Below are 13,220 nucleotides of genomic sequence, written 5' to 3' on the forward strand. Positions count from 1 at the left end.
TTCAAAGAATGCATGGTTGGACACGCTGCGCATCTGTTTCAACACCGATACCTTTGAATGAATAATACCAACAAAAACTGGGCCAAAGGACAAAGAAATAAAACACAATCTTTGCTGCTTACAGATATATTTAGTTTAAAATAAAAAGGTTTAATATTCCGGATTACAAATAGCAATAGCATAGATTTCCATCTGAATTTAGTACAGAGAAAAATAAGCAAGAAAAAAAGGATTAAGGTCACTATTACTGTGCATAGAACACGGCAAGGGAGGGGGAAATGAAAACTGAAACGAACACAACACTCTCTCCAAGCAGCCACGCCACGAGAGAGCTACATTTCTACTGCATGTACTTGAGAATTTATGAAGAAATCGAAAAACCATTACTACAAGGATCCTAAGTGAACTATCTGCAAAAGAAACGGCAGACAGGCATTCTACAGTTCCCAATCAATCTAAAGTGGTATATTAACAACTCGGCCTCGAACCGTAAAAGTTAGCAGAATGCATCCCGGACAAGGACACATCCCACCCACTCCCATTCTATTCCGAGTTCGCTCTGCACCTTCAAATGGAATTTAGTCGATTTCTGGTTGGATTTCAAAAAGTCCGACTAAAGCTAATTTACGATTGTTTGCTCTCTAACCATTAAAACTAGTCCCGGAAAAGAAGAAATAATCGACACAAAAATAAAAGGCATCACACTGCCTAGAAGAACGAGGGCTTACATACATTGACAGCGTTGCGAGGTTGGATTTCGAGGGTCGCAAGTATCTAATGTGGTCCGAAAGCCAAGATAGCTCTTTCTTGCCGATTAGGATACGGAAAGCAACTCAACCAAAACCAGATCTTTGTTTTTTGTTTGTTTGTTTGTCCTAAGTTAGAGAGACGAAATCCATGACGAGTGCAAGCTGTAATGTGTTTTTTGTAACTTCTACCCGATGTTTTTAGGCAACGCGATAAGCTTTCTGAGGATGCGTAGACGACGTTAATACTTCTAGAATATTCCGCGAAATTTTGACTGATTTTTTACGTTTTTTTTTGTTCTGCTGTTGTTATTTTTAAAGTTGATTTTATGGCGATTTTTTGTTTGTTTTGATTTGACATTCGAGTCCGTTTTAGAGACGACACATGTGAGGGTTTCATCGCGAAACTTGTTTGCTTCCAAATTCTTAATTGTCATTTTCATTCGTTGTTCCTGGATTTAACTGCCATTGCACGTGATGCGTCGCTCGGTATCTAAACGTAAATCTCCATTTTCACAATGTTTTTTTCTTGATAAAAATCACAAGATTTAATCCCGGGGCATTCCATATGCATTCGTCTCATTTTTTCTTATATTTATCGTAAAAGTTTGCGACTTGATCGAAGCGTACCGGGATCGTTTCCAAGATGCCAGTGTAGCTGAAGTTCGGGATGCATTTCTCGTGTAGGCTGTCGCCGGATAGGTAGGTCAGGACGTTGGCGTCATGCTCAATGCCGTCGGAGTGATGGGTGACGATGTAGTTGCAGAATTTCACGATTTGGAGGAAGCAGGTAGCGTCGCGATCTGTAAATCGTGCAACTAAATGAGCCAAAAATACAACAGGAAAACTCCCCCTCCACAGCATAGAGACCAGGTGACACTCTAAATGGCTCATTCTGCAGTGAAAAGGTCAGCTCTATACATACCAAGCTTCTTCGGGATTTTCAGGAAGGATAAGGATTGCGACTCGTTGTCACGTTGCGAGCGCATGTGACGATTTCCCCTGCGGAATTCCTGCTCCAACCAGCGAATAACATTGCGTGCGCGGTCGCTGTTTTTCTTCAGCTCATCAAGTTCGGACAAAACTGCAAACAAAAAACATTCGAACATCCTAAAAACGGACCGATCTCCACCAAAACTTACCTGCATTCGGTATCAACACGATAAACTTCTTCGTCTTAACCAAATTCTTCACAATATTCGTGTACTCGGTCAAGGACTTCGTATCAACGACAATGTACGGCGTAAGGATGACATTCATCGGTTTCTTCTTCATCTGAAATCGAAAGGATACAATCACATCAATCTAAATCCCCACCCCCCCCGCCTTCCTTACCTTAGTTTCCAACGTCTCAACCTCATTCCTCAACCACAACTGTCCCATAATCTCGCACTTATTACCAGCCAACGAGGAAGTCCTCTCATCATCTCCGCCACTGCTCGTCATGGTCTTGCTCTCGCTATTCTGATTCCTATTCCTCAAGTAGCCCTTCCGCTGGATCGGTATCGACGTACTGCGGGTCTCTTCCACAGTATCCTTCTCCTCGTTGCTTGTATAACCCTTCCTTGTGCTGTTGCGCCTCTCGCTAAAACGACGAACCTGACCTTCACGTTTGCGCCCATTCTTAGCACGACGTTCACGGCGCCTTGACGATTTCTTCTTCTCTCGTTTCTTCCTTAAATTCTCCGTGAAGCGTCGGGTCTTTGCACAAAAATTATAGTTGAATTTCTTCATTTTACAAATGAAGAAGCCAAAATCAACCATTTTGAAGATACGCATGATGTTCTCCTCGTTTTTGGTAATGCCTTCCCGAATAGTCAGCTCCCAGTCGAGTGGAATTTGAGTGTTTTGCAAAAGATCAAAATTCTTCAGGATCGCGTCTTCGCTGAGTGGAATTGTCGAGCGAATTTCGAACAATTGATCAAGGTCCTGACGAACATTCGGGGATTTGATGAAGCCCCTATCGAAGTAGACTTTTCGTGTGAAAATATCAATGTTGCAGTAGTTGAGCAACTTCATGATCTTATGAATGAATTCCGGATTCGAGTGGTAGCACCCGAAGAGTATTTCATGGTTAATGCGCAACCAATCGAAGAGTATCTTCAAGCAGCGCATTGTGCTCTCCTTCTGCGCAAAGTCGATGATAATATTCGGATCAATTTTCGAGTACTTATTCCGATACTTCAGCTTTACAGGAGGCTCCAGTGGAAGGTCCTCGCCATTCTCTCCATTTCGAAGGTTCTTATCCTCTTCGCTATCAGATTTAAAGTTCAGTGGTGCACTCGTGATGCTAATCTGAGCGATTCCATTCAGCAAATCGGGAGTCTCTCGCCCATTCGGATAGATAATGCTCTCCTCCTCAATAACAATGTCTTCATTCTCCGAGAAAGTTGTCTGTTTCCCCTCGTCCTCCAAGCCTTCATCATCGCGTTCTGGCTTAATTCCTTCATCGTCCTCAATGTCACTAAAATCACTTTCAAAATTAGAGCTCAGGTCGGAGTAGTCATCGTTTTGATCCTCATTCGAGCTCAGATCCGTGTCGTAGTCAGACTCGGAATCGTAGCAACTACTCTCGTCGGAGTGCTGGAATCTCTTGCGGCGACGCCTCATCTTGCGACGCTTGCTCTTAGTAGACAGGGGTGTCTTCAGATCAGACTCCTTAGCTTCGTCGCTGCTTCGAGTCGCGTTGTTCTTGTTATGTTGATTATTAACCGCCAATTTGTCATGAACATCGGACAATTGCGATCGGCCCTCCGAATCAGTTGTGGCCGATTTATTATGGGAGCTCAAAGTGCTCCGATTATTAGGTTCGATCCTTTCCTGATATAACTTGTAGTCTTCCCGACTCTTCCTCACAACCGCTTCGAACTTGTTGAACGCTTCCGCGTACTCCTCCTCAAACTTCGCGTTCTGCTTCGACTTCGTGAGAATATACTGCTCCAAGTTCACAATGCTTGCATCTATCAAATCCGAACAAACCGCGACAAGGAACGCATTCAGCGAGTAAACTTTCTGAGAGTTTATCATTTTCAATTTGGACAAACAAAACAGCAAAATACAAACAATTTTAAACAGACAACCCTCCGCAATGTTTATGGAATTAGAGCAAAGAATTTTGCGCAGATCTATCAAAACACAGTGGCAAAGACTGTTGAAGTCCGGTACATCCTTGTCGAAGAAAAATATGTCGACAATTAGGTAAAACCTGGCGTAGAAGTCGCGAAGGCTAAACTCCACCTTATCGGGGTCTAGACCCTCCAAATAGTCCACATGAGCCAGCAACAACCTGCATACGTTGTTTTCGCTCAAATCGAACGGGACTGTGCAAATAAGGGAGTACAAATAATGGTATATCGAGTCTAAGTCGTAATTTTGCCCATAAAACAAGGTTCCGAGCTGATTTTGCGCCATTCCAATTGTAGGGTTCAGCTTGAACGCTTCAAAGTAGAAGCGAGCCGTCATTTCCTTCGTAATAAGAGTCTTGTCGAGATGGAAGTCGATGAAGTAACGATGCAAATCGCCCAGCGACAAAAATGAAGAGTGCACGATATCCAACGCATAGCTGATCGCTTCCAGCGACTTGTCCGCAACAGAGTGTCCATTCGCAACCTGATTCGGGTTGCTTCCTTTAACCGCTTTCAGACTGTCGTCCTCATCCTTAATTATGGTAAAATCGATCAGATATTGTAGGTCCAAATCGTAAAGTTCCTCAATTTTGATGGCGATATGCTTGTAGCTTCGAATTCCGTCGAAAATAAAGTCTCGGATTTTTTCGCGGTTTCGTGTCATGGCAAGCTGTTGTGATTCCTTGTCATTCTCCGCGTTCTCGGTATCCTTGCAATGGTAGAATTTCTTGCTGAGGGCAATGAAATCGTAGAAACCTTTACGCCATAATATTTCGCGAGTTTTCTTGCCGATGCTTTCGTTGTACACAAATAGAAGCTTTGTACATCGCTCGACAAGTTCCTGTCGCTTGTTTTCCACAGATGAATCAAACAATTGTGGAATGTTATTGGCGGATTTCTTTAGATCGTCTAATTCTTTGGCGATATTGTAGATGATTCTGGAACGAGAAAATGGAAAAATCAGAGTTCATAAACACAAATGAAAAGGTCAAAGGTGCTGAAGGATTTCCCACTAAAGTGTAATCGGAAAAATGCTTCCACCCCCAACGGAGGTCGAATATAAACCAGTTAAAACTAAAAAGAACCCGAAGAATAGCGATGGTCCGGCTCCAGTGGAGATGGGTCCGAATATAAGGACGCACCTATGACGGGGTCAGGTTTTACAGCGGAGACAACCCCGAAGGAATCGTCAAAAATAAATCCGCGGATGTCAGCGTTGGAAAAGCGGAAGAGAAATCGTTTCCCTAAGAAAACGAAATGTTATCCTTCTCCACAACCGCACGCTCTCGAGAAAAACAATTCCTTTGGGAACTTCATTAAGAGTCTTTAGGCGACTGCAACGAAAAGGAAAGCTGCGTCCTATGCAGGAACCGTGGCGCTTCTAATGAGAACGCGCACTTTGCGGGCTCGGGCTGTGTCCAGTCTTCAGAGCAGAACTTGAACGAGCTAGGACGGCACCCATCTTAGGGTTCTTGCCCAAGACTGCGACTTTTTCTGGGTTCGGTGTTTAGGGGTAACGTTGTGTGTTTATGTGACATCGAACGAGACGGTGCCGGACTTTCGACGCAGGCTTGTTGCTTTGGAAGATGCTATCTTAGACACAGATAGGCGGACCCTTTTCGGAAGTGACTTCAATGCCAGGGATCTTGAATGAGGTATGCCTCACCCCGACTCCAGGGGGAAACGAATTTTCAAATTGGTACCGAGAACAGGACTTTTAGTTTTAAACACCGGATCCGCTCCAACGTTCCCGTCCCCAGGCTGCGAGTGTCGCTGGTGGACAGATGGCGAATTCTGTAAGACTTCTCGGCAAGCGACCATCAATAGATTGTCTTTGAAGTGGCTGACACAAACTTTCAGTGTGCGCCACCCCGGCGCCCTTTCTGTGCATGGAACGTCACGAAGGTGGACTCTTGGAGCAGATGGGGCCGCGTTGGAGAGTACTCCTGGGGGCAGTGGCGCTGCAGCTGACACTGTCGTAAGTTCAGTTATGAACCTAATATCGACGGCCTGCGGAGCCTCCACTCCCAGAAGAGCATCGAGACGTGGCAAACCTTCTATGTATTGGTGGAGGGCGGAAATAGCAGACCTCCGGAAGGTGTGTCACAGACTCCGTCGCTTGATACAACGTCTAAACGACCGGGAGGAGACATGCACCATAGTAACAGAGTACAGATCAGCCAAAAGGAGACGCCGCAGCGCAATAAACAAGAGCAAAGCTCGCTGCTGACAGGATCTTGTCGACGAGAAGAATGAGGACCCGTGTGGACTCGGTTATAAACTGGAACTCGAAAAATCGGGGCTCTTTGGAAACCCTGTTCACTTACGGCCAAGCAGTTGGACTGCATTCTAAGGGTGTTATTCATCCCGTACGGATTAATGAAGTCGACTCTGCGGACAGCGCGGAAGACTGCCCATTTTTCTCTATAAAAGAGTTGCGTGACGCGTACCGCACTGTCTCTGAACCCGTCGTGATGGTGATCGTGGGAGAGATCCCCGTTGCCCTTCTTCCCAAGGAACGTAAAGCCATATACAAGCTCAAGGGAGAAGAGCCAAGATAGATGGTTGCTCATGAAGAACGGCAACGCACCCTAGATGAGTGGCAACTCTTTTGGCAAAATGAAACTAGAGGTTGATGGGCTGCGCGGTTCTTCGGCAATTTAGGTGCGTGGCTGAATCGGAAGCATGATGAGACTGACTATTTCCTTACCCAGTTCTTAAATGGACATGGAGGTTTCCAGTGTTACCTGCACAAGATTGTATGTTTTGAAATAGAGTTGTGGACGACATCCGTCGTACCTTTTCTTCTTGTGGAAGGTAGGATGGGCTTCGTCAGCTCTATTTAGACACAGAGGTTCTCTCACCAAGCAATTTTCGAGGAGATGCTGAGGAGCGCTGACAGGTGGAGCCGTATTGTGCATTACGTTCGTGTTCTTCTCGTTGCAAAGAAGATAGAGCTCGACCGGTGCAGGGCCGGATGGCAGAGGATTCCCTAAACTGACAGTTTCCTTCCTCCTCTCTTCTAACGTTGGTGAAAGGAATTCCCTGGTTTGAAGGCTCCGCAACGCAGGAGAGAACGGGGGCTAGCCCGAAGTAATGTCACAAACGATTCCAGGCTAGCTCTCTGATATCGGGGAGGAGTTTGTTGTACCGTTGCGGGAGGCCAACACTGTATGCGTAAATGCATTCACGGCAGCAAGACTGGCAAAGTTGCAGGACTATCCTTATATATTTTTAGTCCAAGAGCCATGTTCGTGTCCAGTATCCGGATAACTGAGTGGTTAGAGCACAAGGCTATCGTACGGAAGGTTGCGGTTCAAATCTCACTGTTGCAGCAACGTTACTCGTCTGTTTCCAACCGAGCGCACCTGTCACCGGTGCATATAATATCGCAGTAGGAGCAGTGTTGGAGCAGAAGCACGGCGACAGAAGTTCACACCGAGGATCGAGCACGTCTAGAATAGATTCAATTTCTGTGCCATCGGACTTCGACTTTAAACTTCCAGCGGAAGAACAAGTCACAGATTCCGAGCTATAAGATCTTCTTTCGTCAAATTCAACATCGTTGAAGCTGATTCTAGTAACGCTAGACAACCATTCAATCTATTGCGACATACGAGGTTAGACAATTAAGTAATGAGACTGATTCCATAAAATCCGTATATTTAAAAATTACGCCGTCCCCTTCAAAGTAGTCCCCTTGGGCAACTATACAGCGCGTTTTTCACTAATTTCTGGAACGCTTTGACTGGTATGTCCGCAAATACCCTCGTCACGGCCGCTTAGACGTCCGTAATTGACTCAAAATGGGTTCCTTTGACCACCGAGATTTTGTTCTAGGGAACAGAAAGAAGTCATAGGGTGACATATATCGATCAAGCAGCTCGTTTTTTACTTGTTCCATAAAGCCTTCTGCGATGGTCATTCAATACTGCTTTTGCTCCTCAGATAGATCCTTTGGAACGATCTTCGCGCACAACTTTTTCATTCAGAAATCGTCTGTTAAAATTTGTCTGACTGCTTCACGGCTCATACCCAGTTCCGAGGCCAATATTCGAACTGGTAAACGCCGATCTTCACGGATTAGGGCGCGCACACGATGCCACACGATGATTCCCGCTCAGTACTTCGTCTTCCATGCTTTTACGCCCCTCCTTAAACTCTTTATATCATCGAAACATCTGGGCACAACTAAGAGCACTATCACCATGCACTTTTACAATTTTAGCGTACGTTCCCGGAGTTGTTTCGCCCAATCTGGCACAAAATTTTATCGCGACGCGTTGCTCGCTTCACCATTTTCGTGACAAGCACCACCAACACACGTCCACTCAACAGGGCACAGCAGGCGAACTAAAGAAGCTAGTGATGGTGAATATATCAATGGAGAGGGGAAGTATGCCGGGGAAGGGGAAGGGAATTTGAAGGTTGCAGGTTTACCACAAGCGCGGCATATAAAATAAGTCTCATTACTTAATTGTCTAAGCTCGTATTTACCGCAGTAGCCAGACCGTTTGTTCCCAAGGCGCTAAGCAAAATTATTTTTGGTACATACCATCGCTGTGCTCACCCCAATAGCCAAGCCACGTAGAGATTGGTTAAGAAAAAGTTCGTCTGGTCAAACGTACACAGCCATGAGAGAATTCGATACCCCGACGAAACTGATAAGACTGACTAGGCTGACCCTGACCAATGTGCGAGGCCAGATAAAAGCAGCAGGATCGCTTTCAAGACCATTTTAGATCAACAACGGTCTACGACAAGGGGATGCCCTATCATGCGTCCTCTTTAACCTGGCCCTCGAGGAAGTGATCCGTCATTCTGAGGTAAATGCAAGAGGTTAAGGTTAAGGTTTAAGTTCACCCAACTACTGGCCTATGCTGACGATATCGACGTGATGGGGAGAACGACCCGATACGTACAAACTGCCTTCATCCAGATCGGGCATGATCCAGCCCGGAGAGACTATAAGGGCAATATCTATGGTAGGAAAAGAGGATGAGGCAGACCCTGCCTGAGATGGAGCGATGGCGTATGTCAGGAGGCCAGATAGCTTTTAGGGATATCGAATTGGTGGATCTTGGCGCAAAACCGGGATGTCTGGAGTTCCTTATTCAGGTAGGCCTAGAGTGGATACCAGTTGTTGCGCCATTGATGATGATGATGTCTACGATACATGGGGACGTTCACTATCTATAACGATCCCTGATGGCGCTTTGGTTTCTTGCATTTGTTGTTGTTTGTTTCGGAATTAAATTTTGAGTTGTACAACCAAAATATCTTGAGTTCGAAATGAATTCACGTAGTGAGCTTCAAGGAAACTCTCATTGCGCAACTCACGGCGTCATATGAACAAAAGATAAGGTAGCTATTAGAGCAAGAAGAAATGGGCACTTTCGAAAACTTGGTGGAATATCGGTTGGAAGGAAGATGATTATAAATCCATTTTTCCCAGCAGAATATCGAAAAGGGCGTGAACGATCACACAATGATCTCACCTTGGACCAGTTGATGGCCATTGCAAACAAAATCATCGAAACCTTAGTCTGTTTCCAACCATCTTCAAATATCTATCAAGATGACAAATCAAGTATACTCTTGCTAGAAACCTCCTTAAAACTCAAATCTGCACAATTTGGGATAAGTGTAAGGAACGAGTTTGCTGTATTCTGCCGCGAGATCGATGAAAGTTGGACAGCCTCGTGCGCGGTTTCCACATGGAAAAAGGCCCAGATTGCGTTCTCAAGGCTGTTCCCGTAAACGTTCGACTACATCATTTCCAGAAATCACGGGCTTAGAAGGAGGAGCCCAACGAGCCCAATCATCTTTTTCTTTTGCATGCATGCCCCAGCAAGCCATATAAATTTTCCAAAGGGCGGAATTACAGCATTTTTGGCTGGAGTAGCACTTTTCATGGAAATAGCTTCCCAGACTCTGGAAAAGATGGTGATAGCACTAGAGAATAATGGGGGTAAGCCAAAACATCGTACTGCAACTTTTGTAGTTTTTGCAGGGTTAAACGGGATACGCGCGGTCGTACGTCATTGTGTAATAGAATTGGTCCATGCCTATTCACAAGAGAAAGCTGTTTTAAATGCAATTTCGCGGCCATTTCGTCCAATTGTGGACAGTAGGACTCAGTAGTTATCGTTTAGTCATTACCTTCTTAGGGTGCAGTTCCGCTCTTGTTTGGTGCCTGGGAGCTTCTCTGTGATCCAACACTGCCCTGAGTGTTCCCTATTATTGCACAGATTCCATTTTTCATCACAAGTCATAATTCTCTTCAAAAACGGTTCTTTCTTATGTCGTATTAGCAATGAAAAGGCTACCTCAACTCTGAGCATTTTGCTTCTTTCGATTAATTCATGTGGAACCCATCGATTGAGTTTTTTTTTAAACTTTCCCAGTTTCTTTAAGGCGGCGACTAATAGTTGATTTTGATACATTGAAGGTCTTAGCAAGGCGTTGTAAAGTTGTCGATGAATTCCACTCAACTTCTGCTCGCAGTTCGTCGTCATCAGTACTGCTATCTTGTTGATCGCGTAGTTCATTATTCAAGCCAAAATTGCCTTTTCGGAAATTGGCAAGCCATCGTTGCACTGTGCGTTCTTTGCAGGTATCTGGTCCCAAAACCTGATTAATTTCTTTCGCCGCTGCAGCTGCATTATCTTTTAGTTAGCTGCATTATCTTAGGTTAGTCCGTTTTCGTTGCCAAGTTCGTCATTCGAAAATCGGATCCCGGCTCCTTTCGTGGCTTCGATTCTCCGGGTAGGGTTGTCAAACCTACCTAACCCTCAACCTGGAAGGCCAGTTGGTGTAACTCGTCCCGTATTCAGGCGCGGAAGACTCACCTTCATCCTTTTCCATCTGCAGCTTTTCATTACGAAAGAGATCCTAGCGGTCACCACGTGGAGGTGGTGATAGAGTTTGGTAGCAGAGCTATTGATGTTGGTTAAGCAAGAGTTCTCCAGGCTCCATTGTCCATCGTTTTTACGTTTCACTTTGGGATCTATACTATCCTTTGACCGGCCGGATTTCCTACGTCCTAATGTGATCAGTATAGAAGGATCCGAAATGGAAACCAGCCCTTTCTTTGTGAACAGATTTTCGAAGAGTTTTTCCATAAATGTCATTATTATTTTAGCTATTATCTTTGCGACAGCAGAGGGCAACTAAATTGCATTCAAAACGAGCCCCTATCTCCGGGGTATTCTTATAACTAAATTAAATCTCAGCCCGACTGAGTAAAATCCAAAGATTGACGCGAATGTTAGATGAACGAAAACATCTGAAGGTCACCATGTGTCAAATTAAAATGCACAAAAACGCATGATGGGCTCCATCTGTTATCGAAATTCGCTTTTCAAAATTATGAGTCGAGTGTGCCCAACATTTTTCAAACGGGGCGGGTTTTACTTTGGGACCTAGTAAGACGTTAAATAGTTAGCAAAGGCTCAGTTGGTGGCGCCAATACCAAGGGTGGTGAGCATTTTTTTGAATATTTGGGATTTTTCCCAATTGGATAGTCAAGTAGGCCTCTGGGCTTTAAGTAGTGGCGCCAGAGCTTAGTTGGTAGTAACGTTTGCTAGTCGATCCTGCAGCCTTGCTAGCCACACTTTAGGAATCCTCTTGTGCAATTTGGAATGCGTTTTGTGCTTGAAAATTTCATAATATTGAACTCTTCCCTTCCTAGTCCAGTAGTCTTTGCGTCACTGACTTTGTGCGCCAATTTCCCAAAAAAAGCATGTGGTGAAATTGAAGCTGCGTCACTACTTGGCGGCTTTCTATACGCGAAAATCCAAATGAATCATTTCACGGTGACGTAAAAACGTTTTCTGTTTTCCGATTTGGATCTTTGTTTACTCCACGCACGGCAAGTCTCGCTACAACCAAAGAACGCAATTGGAACGATCAAAACAAGCAAAACGACGGTCTCGACGCCGAGTCCGCAACTCTAAAGATAGACGAAAGTGGGACCGACCCCCGTCGTTGAGGAATGATTGCGAAAAACAACTCGCACGCGGCCAAGTTTCGCGATTGGAAGAGCAAATATTTTCGCACTCCACCCTCCAGCGAGGCGGCAGGTCCGCGGTGCGTGCTCCACGGATTGTGCCTCTCTCGCGGCTGATGCTTGTTTATGTTTACCAACCAGTGGATAGCAACGAGCCCGACTTGAATGCAAATTCCCTTCCTCCCCTTGACGACCCCGCACAAATGACTAGACCGTGACGTCTGGGCCGCGAGCTAACCACGCTGTCCCCGAGTCGCGAGACTTGCTCCGCGACCTTCCACAACTCCACGTCCGGAATCCGTACGGAAGCAACGAAAACCCCCCGCCTGCCACTCATTTCTCATGCAAAATACTCACTCGAGCCCCGTGGGCCCCACTCACCGATAGGTTTCCTTCGGGTCGCTGCTGGAAGGTTCCATTGCGGCGGCGGTGGCTGCAAATGCTGGCGACTGCACCGACTCGAAACCCACTTTCGGACCTCAATCCTGGCCTCCTGCTTCCTTGACAACGCTCCTTGCCCGGCTGGACTTAAACAAAACTTCACAGAGGAAATGTCTCGCGATGAAATCAAACAAAATTCGCGACGCGTTTTGACGTTTCGCCCACCAATTCGGCTGGGAATATCTGCGCGATGCGCGTGAACTAGAAAAATCCACAACGACCAACTGCTCCCCCGCCCGCGACGTTGCACTTTACCGAAAACTTTTTGGCTAATTATTTTTGTACGAATGCCGACGCGATTCCTTAAAAAAAATTTTTCTCTTTCGATTCCGGATTTGGGTGTTGATTGCGCGGTGATCGTGTTGCGTTTGCTTCTGGTTCGTTTCTACTGCGTGCGAACGTTTATTGGACGAATTTATTCGTAAATTAGATTCCCATAGGCTGGCCCGTGTCGCAGTCCCGTCAAGATGCAAATTTCACGACTTGGCTGCGGAACGATTTCGACTTTTCTGCATGCGAACTTTCCGTCAGGTCGAGTGCGAGGCGCTTTATCATTTTTCCCGCATTATCACTGATCCAATACATTACAAGTGGCACTCGCAATTGGAGAGGGGGTCAACACGTTTATCCGCGAATGGTTTTTATGGCGAACGTGCAGGCGAATTAGAATTTATTCTCGATTAAGTGTGCGATGTCCACGGAAAATGTATCTTTGTCCGTCGGCTGTCGGATAGAATTTGGAGCACAATCGTAAGGTTGGCAGCGCCGTCGTAGTGACGTCTGGTGCGGGTGGCCCGGGAGGCATCTGGTGGCGGGACTAAATATGAGCGGCCATTTGAAATTCTGAACCAAGAAATCCCAGAGAAAATCCAATTTTCAGAGAAAACCGGGGATCTT

At 45.6% G+C, this 13,220-nt stretch overlaps 1 protein-coding gene across 1 annotated transcript; it reads right to left on the minus strand.

The window, feature by feature from the left end:
* Positions 1-110: 110 nt before the first annotated feature.
* LOC119650959 (protein SMG5) lies at positions 111-13,071 on the minus strand. Its single transcript, XM_038054205.1, has 5 exons — positions 12,264-13,071; positions 2,082-4,809; positions 1,889-2,021; positions 1,672-1,830; positions 111-1,549 (listed from the first exon to the last, which is right to left on the minus strand). The coding sequence occupies exons 1-5, from the start codon at positions 12,299-12,301 to the stop codon at positions 1,326-1,328; spliced, it is 3,282 nt and encodes a 1,093-aa protein (XP_037910133.1). The 5' UTR covers positions 12,302-13,071; the 3' UTR covers positions 111-1,325.
* Positions 13,072-13,220: the final 149 nt, after the last annotated feature.

This window comes from Hermetia illucens, chromosome 3, assembly GCF_905115235.1.
Source record: "Hermetia illucens chromosome 3, iHerIll2.2.curated.20191125, whole genome shotgun sequence".
Lineage (NCBI taxonomy): Eukaryota > Metazoa > Arthropoda > Insecta > Diptera > Stratiomyidae > Hermetia > Hermetia illucens.

Excerpts from the sequence above, each read along its gene's own strand:
- LOC119650959 (XM_038054205.1), bottom strand. The coding sequence starts at position 12,301 with ATGGAACCTTCCAGCAGCGACCCGAAGGAAACCTATCG. Across the intron at positions 4,810-12,263 it reads GACCCGAAGGAAACCTATCG|AATCATCTACAATATCGCCA; the intron begins GTGAGTGGGGCC and ends TTCTCGTTCCAG. Across the intron at positions 2,022-2,081 it reads TTGAGACGTTGGAAACTAAG|ATGAAGAAGAAACCGATGAA; the intron begins GTAAGGAAGGCG and ends TTTCGATTTCAG.